The 10877-nt window shown below is 33.2% G+C and overlaps 1 protein-coding gene across 2 annotated transcripts in view; it reads left to right on the top strand.

The window, feature by feature from the left end:
* The window catches only part of LOC108686061 (neuroglobin-like), a 74273-nt gene that overhangs the window by 31803 nt on the left and 31593 nt on the right, over nucleotides 1–10877 (top strand). Inside the window, exon 1 of one of the 2 annotated variants that reach the window (XM_018191127.1) lies at nucleotides 1841–3667. The exons of the other annotated variant lie outside the window; for it this stretch is intronic. Coding sequence (XP_018046616.1) covers nucleotides 3468–3667 — 200 coding nt within the window. The 5' untranslated portion in view covers nucleotides 1841–3467. Of the gene's footprint in view, nucleotides 1–1840; nucleotides 3668–10877 lie in introns of those variants that run through there. 2 annotated transcript variants of the gene reach the window in all.

Below are 10877 nucleotides of genomic sequence, written 5' to 3'. Positions count from 1 at the left end.
TATAATTATATAAATATATTATTATATAAATATATTTACATATTAATTAGTTTTAAAAGAAATATTTTTTAAAAATTGCAAATACATACAATAATCAAGTAAACAGGAATAAAAAAATAAAAAACAGACACAAAAAATAAACAAATAAGAAGAATTTATTGGTTTCATCATTCCAAGAAACAAAATTATGCATTTACGGTAACATTTTAACAATCGTATAAATAATCAAAAATTTTTCCTATAAAATTCGAATCAATACAATTACTCGCGAACGTGCTACATAGTAGATATATGTCTATCTACTTTTAGCTAGCATGCGGTTGTAAAAGTCGAGCAATAAAGGTCGACATTTACTAGCATCATACTGCTCCCTGTGATGGACTTTCGCTTTGGCGAGATGCTACTTACTTTTTGCATCGAGAACTTCGAAAGCCATTTAAGTTATCCGTGCGTGCTTCTTACGTTCCTTCGTTTAACTTTATTGGTGATATTTATCAACACTGAGATACGCTCGATGTTTCACGAGGACGGACAACTCGAACGTAAAGTTACGCCCCAACAGGACAGCGCACAAGAAAGTCTTGCTCCTTTCCGGTTATACTTGACTGCCTTATTATGCTTCTATCTACTTATCGTTGCTCTCTCTCGTCTTGTACATCCCCGATATCGTTTGCTTTCTACATTTCTTTGATGACTCTTCCTGAATTGCGGAGAGCAATGACATAGATGAATTTGTAGTTGCCTCTAGATCCCTCAAAATTCCTCTATCAATGTTGCCGGAATTCCACCTCATCGTTCGTTCTCTATTCTTTCGTTTCTTCCATTTGAAAGCGTTCCAAGTCTAAAACGCTTCAACTCCGTAAGATTTGTCGGCTAAGATTTTCTCTTTTGTTCCTTTGCTCCGTAGTTGATCCAGTTTGATACCGCCATTACGCTAATTAAAGTGCCACGCCATTCGTGGCATTGATGAAACTTCGGAAACCTTTGCAACAATTGAACTCATATCGAACATCATATCAACATATCGAAGATATACTTTTAAGAACAAAAAATACTAATTAAAGATGAAATGACATTTATTATTTTTGCAAATAGATTTTGTGTGATTAAATTAAAAGTATTCATTAAAAGTACAACCTTTTTTCTTCCTTGATTATAGACATTGCTTTGCTTTTATTTGAAATTTAATTTTTTAAATCAATCTTATTTAATTAATAGCAGCACAAATAAAATTATAAAATTTAACAATTATTTTCATGCACACCTATATTTTTGAGGGAGGAAAAAAAAGAAAAAAATACCGCAGCTCTATTAAGTACTTTTAAAGAATACATAGATAATAAGCAAAATACAAATAAAAAATAAAATATAAATTTGATATATTTTATTTCTCGCGTTTATTGCCATTTAAAAAAATCTGTTGCGATGTATTTTTTGTGCTGTCATCCAATAACAAGTAGTTTCGAATTTAAAATATATAGAAATTGAAGATATACAGATTGTAGATATACAGCATCGAAGTCCACAAAAACTAAATCCACAAAACTTGCAAAACGCAAATAGATATCTCGTGATTTACAATACAAAATTATTTTTATAGCACGTTTATATCAACGAAGCAGCGACCCGAGAGCTTCATTTGCCACTTTATATATTAAATGTCGTTCCACCGACATTTAATATATAAAGTGGCAAATGAAGTTTTAAATTATCTCGCGCGTCTTCGATTTCCTCTCGATCTGTCACTTTCTGTCGCGCCAGTGTTCGTCATAAATGAGATCGATCAATCGTCCTGTTCGATAAATGAAATCGCGGTCGTATGCTTGCAGTTAATGTTCCGGAGATCGAGGAATCTGAAGGTGTTCAAGGAGCCGTGACTGTTCGCACACTCGAAAACTTTGTGAGGAAGTGAAGTGAATTGATGTAAGTCTTGAATAATTAAAGAGACAAGCGACGTAAAAATGGTGGATACGTGAAGATATATCACATTAAAATTTACGAGAAATTAACGAGCCTAACGAGATTTTAAAGAGGAGGAGCTGGAGTTATTATCATGAAACAATGACAAGACACTTGTACGCTTAATAAATATATACAGATCTTAAGAGAAAAGGGGATCATAAGAGAAAGTGAGGAGTAAAGGAGGATAGAAAATAGAGAGACAAAATACGGCTAATTAAAATGTGAAATGAAAATCTGATAAACAAGACAAAAAGTGAAGAAAATTTAGTTACAAATGGATAAATACTAACAAAACGAGATAACGAAGACTATCTTGTAGACTAAAACGTAGAGTATAAAGGAAAAGGAAAGATGTAGAAAATTGGACAGAATTGTCGGAGGAAGACAATTACACAGGTATTCCCGAAGAAAATAAAGAAAACATATACTGGTATATAGAGCGTTAAAGGTAGAAAAATCGATTTAGAATTGGAAGCAATAAAGTGTAGGAATCTTGGTGAAAAGAAAAAAGGAAGATATTTGGCAGAGTTGAGATTGATGTTGAGAGGAAAGTGGGCGAGAAGAAGCTAGATAAATGAACTCACCGAGCAGAAAACTTGGCAAGGCCAAAAGGAGCAGCAAGGATACGCAAACCTTAAATGAAGGATAATCGCGAGGAGAAGCGTATTCAAACCGCGACACGGTAAATAAGAGGAGGAGATAGATTAACGTGGAATCATCACATGTTCTCAACCATAAGAAACGATAAATATATGCCCACGCTAGGAATACATCGGATACGTGACAAGATTTGCGAGAACAGGACATACTTCCATAAAGTTTACCTTACTTATCTTTGTACTGTAAATGATGGCGAACAAACATTCGCAGATGATCAGTTTCAAAATGGCCGATTTGCTTTAAAACGCATGTGCTCCCGTCGAGATCGTGTAGTACATCGAAGAAATACAGGGACGCGAATCGCACTTCGTCAATCGTATCAGCCACGAAGTGTTCGCGCGAGTAAGCCGCTTCGATCATCCGTTCTTAGCGATTTAACAAACTTGACGCGACAGACTTTATCAAAAACACGCAGATTTCTTGAATTTCGACCACGTGCACTGTGTTCAGGAATACAAGACAACGTAAAGATTTCGCAGATGAGGAAGCTGTTAGGATAATTTACGCATTATTTGAGCGTACTTTTACTGCCGATTTACGATTTGAGAAAAACCAGAGTTTAGTCTTCATCATCATATCATCATCGATCTCCAACGATATATCGTCAGTATATACATATATACTTTTGTTCTCACAGTATAGTGCAATCTCTCGTTTTCGTCGATGCGGCGGGAACTTCGACGGAAGTGGCAGAAAGCGGAAGCAATACCGAAATCGAACGCGGAGTGCTGCCGCGCGGTCTACGGGTTTCGTGACGCGAGGTGGTGATCATCCCCCGTTGTGGGTCGCCTCGGTTAGTGTCTTCCGCGACTCGGGGGGTCGCGTCCGAGACTCGCCGCCGCAACATGGGCTGCGAACTTAGCAAACTAGCCACCACGAAATCGCGCAATCAAGCCGGAAACGATGGCTCATCGCCGCCGCCGCCGCCGCCGGCCGCCACGGATCCTCGACTTCCGCTCACAGCTCGGCAAAAATTTACAGTTATTGCCAGCTGGAAAGCGGTCTCCAGGGCATTAGAGCCCACGGGTATATACATGTTCATAAGGTACGTAACCGTTGTAAACGTTGCAAGGTTTTACGATTCATCCGAATGGCTCTCTGTAGAAAACCATCAAGCGAACGTGCGATGTTAGACTGTCAACGATAGTATCGCGCGCGATAAATGAGAAAGTATAATATGTATGTAATATTAGGTATGGGAAAAAGTTCGTGGCGTTTTTCCCGTTAGATATAACGGGAAAAACTACGCTACGAATTTTTTCCCACACCTAATATGTATGTATATACGTGTCCCAAACTCTGATTTTTCTTCGCTACATTAGTTTTGTAAAGAAATATTTTCATTTTACTCTCACTTTTTTTCATTTTCTTTTTTTATTTTCTAATACACACAATTTTCTAAATTAAATCGTGCCATTGACATCAAATTCAATTAGATGTAAGGAGTTCTTTATTTTTATTGGACTTTATTATTAAAAATCTTGGCAATTTCAAATACCTTTTTCAAATACCTAATAAAACAAATGAAAATAATATTGCTATTAGAAATATATGATATTCTATCTCTTTTATTTTAGATTTACAAATATATAATTTACTGTGATCTATATATAATAAAATTACAAATTTATGTATTTTTGAAAAATCTGAAATAAATATTTTACTAAAAAATTCGTAATCGAATTTTACGCTAACATAATTTTGAAAATTGGTTTATACCAGATACGAATTTTTTATTCTGGCTTATATATTTCTTAGCAGTAAAAATATTCTAAATTTCTTTATAATTATTGAAATAAGTTTATTATTTTTAGTACATGTATATCGATTTCATATAGTTGTACATTACATTACTTAAAAAAATTTTCCATAAATATGAAACATGATAGCAATAACATGTTGTTTCCCCTCAAAGGATTAACAAAAAATCTTTGAGTTAATTAAGATAACTATCTTGATAAATGATATTTCAATTTACTGAAATGAAATAAATCGACACTAACTGGTTAATTGATGTTTGATGGAAATTAAATAGATTATGTAAGACAATGTATAAAATATTGACTTATATTACTTCTATATCATTATGTCCCGAAATTAATAATAAAAATTATATTTGATATTAAAATTACATTTAATATTAAAAAGGAAATAAGGAGAAACAAATTTAAAGAAAAAAATCAAATATCTTGCTTTTTAACAAATATTTGTTTATTTACTTACTTTTATTGCAATATATATGTGTTGCTCATAACTACAAGAATTTCTGATCACTATCCAATTATAAATAAGATTATAAATAAGATACATAAATGAAATTATACAGTGAGAATTAGATATTTGCGATATGTAAAGCATAATTTTACGAAAACATTTCATACATCTCCTAAGTCAAGCAAATTTGCTTTGTTTTATGAAGAAGAAATATCAAGTAGTAATTAAAAAGGAAGTGATAATCAAAAATTTCATTATTCATATCAATACAACATATAATTTTTGCAAAAGCTATTTAAACAATTATTTAATCAATTTAGTATATATTTTTTACTATTTCAAAGTTACACTAAATGTTTTGAGCTTTATTTAGGCTTTATAGATTTTATGATTATTCTTAACCGATTTTTTTTCTGATAATTTGATTTAAAAGACTCATTATGTGTTCACAATTTCATACTTTTTAATATTCGGATAATTCTTGTAAATTCCAACAGTTATCTACTGAAATACGTGCGAAAAAAGTTGCACATGTTAGCACAAGTGTCACAAGATTATTGTAACTATTCCTATTGTAGGAATTTTCATGTGACAGTAAGTGATGTCTCCATCAAAAAACATAACATTCTTGCGATTTCAGATCTTGCTTCTTTCCGAAGAACAGATTTGTTTTCTGAAGGCATTTTTATTTGTCGAAGAGGGCACTTCTGATTTTCGTAAGAAAATGGTAGCACATACGTTTTCCAGAGTTGGGGCACATCATGTTTCGCCCGCATCACACGCCATTACGTGATTAGCTGAGCGTTTAGGCTCTTCAAGGCCGTTATCAACGTCAGACGCAACCCTGAGAGGGTAGATGTACCTGTCTGTCGATTCTTGTACCCCCTTCACGCCCGTTTTCATGTTGACGTTCCTTTGCACAGAAGAAGCCTATCGATGGATCGTAAACCGGGTGTCGTTCGTGTCATCGCTCGTGCATCGAACTGAGGGATAATCTTCTTTCTGGAGACTATATTTTGATCAAAGCTGTGACGCGCCGCGCGGATTGAACGCGAATGCATAATTCTGTGGATCACATAATTGAGGTCATTTAACCCTTAATATGATTTTTTATTAATGTCTTTACTGTACTAGTAGCATAAGAAGCTGGAATTGCATTTATAATTTCTTAAAATGAAGTTGAAACACTCTGAAGTTGAAACTTCACTTACAATCATTCACGGTAGCTTAAAAATTAGAATTGCACATTTTTGTAGTTTTTTTTAGTATGAGATTAAAATACTATAACCCTTTACTTTTGAAATTAAAATATTTTTATAACTCCTTATTTTTACTATCATAAAAGAGAAGAAACAATTTACAATATATAAGCAGAAAATTATCTTTTTCCGATAATAACTTATTTTTACATATTTTAATAAAGCAAATATTCGTTAACTATTTCGCTAATTATTTCTTTAAACTTAGACTGAAATCAATTTTTTATAATAAATTTGCAATTATTAATTATTCATAAAGAATTAAAGTTTTAAGATCAATGTAAATTTAATTACAAAATACTATTTCTTATTCGTGATGATAAATTAAATTTATTTTCATTACATTCATATATAAAGAAAACAACATCATATTTTAGAAGAAAATATAATTCACATTTTTGGCGAATAAGAAAGCTAAATTAGTTATCATAAATGTTGCAAATGACCTAGAATTAAGAAGCTTCCATAAATAACTGACCCAATACAATATAGATAAATTCATCTTCTTCTGAAATGTCTTGAAATGAGACCATTTCGATAGAAAACAAATTTAGTTGCGCTGCGAAAATCTTCGCAAAGGACACGATTCAGGCCCGTGAGAATTCATCGACATAATTAATTCGTCAAGTACTGACGTAAAAGATCGGCATTCATGCCTGTTTATTTTCATCAGAATTTGGGAGAATTTGGGAAAAGTCTCAAAAGTAGGCGTGATAAGGGTCATCTGAAATATTACAGAGACCAACGGTGCCTTCGTAGAAGTAAATATATATCACTACGATGCAACGAAAAAGCGCGAAGAAAACAACTTGTTTCTCTCAATCGCAAGTCTAGCAAACTACAGCAATATCTATCACAATTTGCGCGATCCTATTCCAGCCCGTTCGTTTCATTCCACTCGATAGACGAAAGACTGCGTTCTTTTGTTGACTTTCGAAGGGAATCGAAAATACCAATCGTATCGTCATGGAATTACCGGTAAACGCTTTTTAACCTGCAATTTGGGACTCTCCTTGTTTGCATTGGACATCGAGGTTCGATAAAATCGGATTAGCATTCCTTCGAACGAATAGTATTTTTGGAATCTCTTTCCTACATTTTTGGATAATTCCATGTAATTTTTAATCTTTTAATACTAGTTATACGAATATGTGAGATAAAAAATCCATTGAAAAATTGAATATTTTATTCGTAATATTTTTTTTCTCTATCTCTGAAAGACTTTAACTTTAATTGAATCTCATCTACTTAATTGTAAATACAGTTCTATAAAACTGTAATAAAACTGTAATTTCAATACGTCTAACACTATTGATTTTTGATTGCTTATTTTAAAAATAAATATTCATATAAATCTCTTCTTTGTCGTCCCATTAAATTACAAGCTCTAACAGCTTAAAAAGTTATAAAAAAAAGAACATTTTGCTTAACAAGAATTACTGTATTTCTCGTGATACAATACACCGATGCAATAGTATCGACAAAGCGAATTCTCCAGGAGTTCTCGATAAGCTCTATTCTATAATGGGCTATAATCGAGATTCCAGAAGGTCTCTCGCTTTTAATTGAGGCATACGGCCGGGAGCAGCTGAAAGCGACGTTTACCTTCAACGGGCACAATCGGGCATTGATCGAATCGTAATACGCCGTAAACGAGATTACGTTCAGCTCGAGGGTCTATGCGTAGACCCTTGTCGGATTAAAGTTCTTCAAATCAAAGGTCGTCCAGTCTTGTCGATGACCATGCGAACCCGATCATGCTCGTTTCCATCAGCGATATTGGATTGACAGCGAGTAAGTTGAACAATCGGCGAGTATAACCCAGACTGTCCACTCCTATCCTTCTCTTTTCTTTTTTTTCATCATACGAATTGACACTTGACCCCATCATAACTTTTTCCCTCCATCACACGCGTTTGTTCGATCTTCATCAAAGCGAATGCTGTAGAGAAAGCAGAATAAGCTGTAATTTATAATTGTATCATTAGTACGTATTGATTAAAGCTATCATTCTGATTAATATTATATTATTTAAAAACAATAATTAGATTGATAATTATCTGGTTAATATTATCTAAAAACGATAAGTAAAACATCGACACCTCAAATACTATTGATTTTTTATTATTTTTTCTAAAAATAAATATTCATATAAATCTCTTCTTTGTCGTCCTATTAAATTACAGGCTCTAACACTTTAAAAGTTATAAAAAAAAAAAGAACATTTTTGCTTAACAAGGATTATAACTATATTCCTCGAAGTAAGTTTTCATTTTTATCGATTTATTACATTATTTTAAATGGTCTCGCTTATACATTTTTAATATTTTTTTTTTGTTAAAAATGTATGTTTCTGAAAAGATTGATAGAAAAAAAGACATAAAAATGTAACTAAAAACTGCGAAATGTCAAAAGACATGATAAATTTATATTGAAAACACATTGCGCTTAATTAATACAACATTAAAAACATGAAGAAATATTCAGGATATCAAAGTTTAAATGATAATTGTTATTATAACTTATAGCTAGAATTTACGTTTGACCGATTCGTTTTGTTAAACTGACATACACCTACTTACAGAATGTCGATATTGCGACGTGTACTTTGTTTGACGACTTTTGTTATCTGACATGCACTGGAAAATCGCGATACAAAGGGAGTGGTCCACTATACAATGGTGGGTGTTTGTGACAGCGGTATAATCTATAGGATAGTATCAGTTAATAGCAAGGAATCAATGAAAACCACAAAAAGGAAGAGAAGATAAAAAGAAGCGAGCTTCATATGTTCAACTTAATGGAACGTTCGATTTTTTAAGCTGCTTAAAAAGATAGGAACAGAAAGACAGATAGCTCAGCAGCCGACAACCTACAATCCCTGTCACATTCGCTTTATTAAACAAACGTAAGCATGTAGACAAACACAGTCTCTTGTATTATTGCAGTTTCTCGTCTGTACTAATGAATCTCTGGACAAACGATGATAAAGATAAATTTACACTATTCATTATTTACTATACACTATTCATGTTCTCTATTCATTATTACCATTTATCTTATAATTGCTAGTACACAATATTTTACAAATATGCATAACAGTATTTCTCTATATAAAGTAAAAATGCTCTAAAGATAAATGAACATTCGAAGAATTTAAAATTATAAAATATATTTTAATTATTGGGCGTACAAATTAGTTTCGGTCCGTTTTTATTTCAAAACAAAATGAATGAACAGATCAATTAAAGTATTGTCCATCGCTGCCTACTACTTTTTCCCATCTCTCAGGCAATTTTCGAATTTCATCTCGAAAAAAATAACTCGTCTTTGGAGGCGATTCAATTGTGGAGACAATTTTCGATTTTTGTTCAAAGAAGTGAACCGATGACTTGCTGCATCTTTCGGAACAACCAATAATCAGAAGGAGCAATGTCCGGAGAATGCGGGTGCGGTAAAACATCCCATTTGAGCGTTTTCAAATATTTTTTTACGACTTTAGCGACATGAGGCCAAGCGTTGTCAAGAAGAAGAATAACTTTATCATATCTTTGCTCGTATACCGGCTGTTTTTCTCGCAATGGTTCAAACGAATCAATTGTAGCCGATACCGATCGCCCGTAATGGAATCACCAGGTTTCAGCAGCTCATAGTAAACAAGATCCTTTTGGTCCTACTACAGATACAGAGCATGATCTTCGAACCATGAATATTTGGCCGTGGTGTTGATGTTGAGGTCGATGGCAACAATTGATCGGATTTATTTTTTCTTCTTGGGGTTGTCGTAGAACATCCACTTCTCATCTTCAGTCACAATCCGATGCAAAAAACCTTTTCTCTGTTGTCTTTGAATCAGCTGTTCGCAAGTGAAAAATCGCCTTTCAATGTCTCTCGGTTTCAATTCATAAGGCACTCAATTTCCTTGTTTTTGAATCATTCCCATGGCTCTCAATCGTACAGAAACAGCTTGTTGAGTTACCCCCAATGATTCTGCAAGTTCCTCTTGCGTTTGACTCTGATCTTCTTCGAGTAATGCTTCTAATTCTTTGTCTTCGAATTTTTTTGGCTGTCCAGAGCGAGGCTTGTCTTCATCGCTGAAATCTCCATTCTTGAAACGTTGAACCCATTCCCTACATGATTTATCAGTTGAAGCAGTGTCATCATAAACTTCGACAAGCATTCGATGGGCTTTAGCCGCACTTTTCTTTTAATTAAAGCAGAAAATCAAAACCTCCCGCAAATGTTGGTTGATTAACACAAAATTCGACATTTCAAACACAATAAAAATCAAGGTTTTTGTATGAAACCGTCAAAATCAGCTGTTACTATGAACCATTCACAACAGCTGGATCTGTCTTTAGGGAAATGGACCGAACTAATTTGTACTCCCAATATAATCAATAATCGATAGTTTCAATTTTTTATAATAATGAGATTAATTCTATATCCCTGATCAATTTCATTAATGATTTAACAATTTTAAACTAATTCGAATTTATCGAACGAGGTTATCCCAAATTAAATGAGAAAATAAATTCAACTTTTACTCATATTTTATCTTTACTCTCACATTTCAATTATTTCAGAAATTCTGCTGAACTGAAACAGTTTCCTCTAATCGTAGAATCGACAAGGAAATATAAACGCAAATCACTCACGAACGTGATTAAATATTTAGAGACATTACAGCAATTTCCTACATCTATATAAATGCACAGATGCGCAAAATGCATTCCGCTTTACTACGATAGAAAATTGTTCATAAATTAGTTGTGAAGAGTA

The sequence above is a fragment of the Atta colombica genome, unplaced genomic scaffold, assembly GCF_001594045.1.
Source record: "Atta colombica isolate Treedump-2 unplaced genomic scaffold, Acol1.0 scaffold163, whole genome shotgun sequence".
Lineage (NCBI taxonomy): Eukaryota > Metazoa > Arthropoda > Insecta > Hymenoptera > Formicidae > Atta > Atta colombica.
Note: the sequence above shows the minus strand (reverse complement) of the source record. Positions and strands in the feature narration are given on the sequence as shown.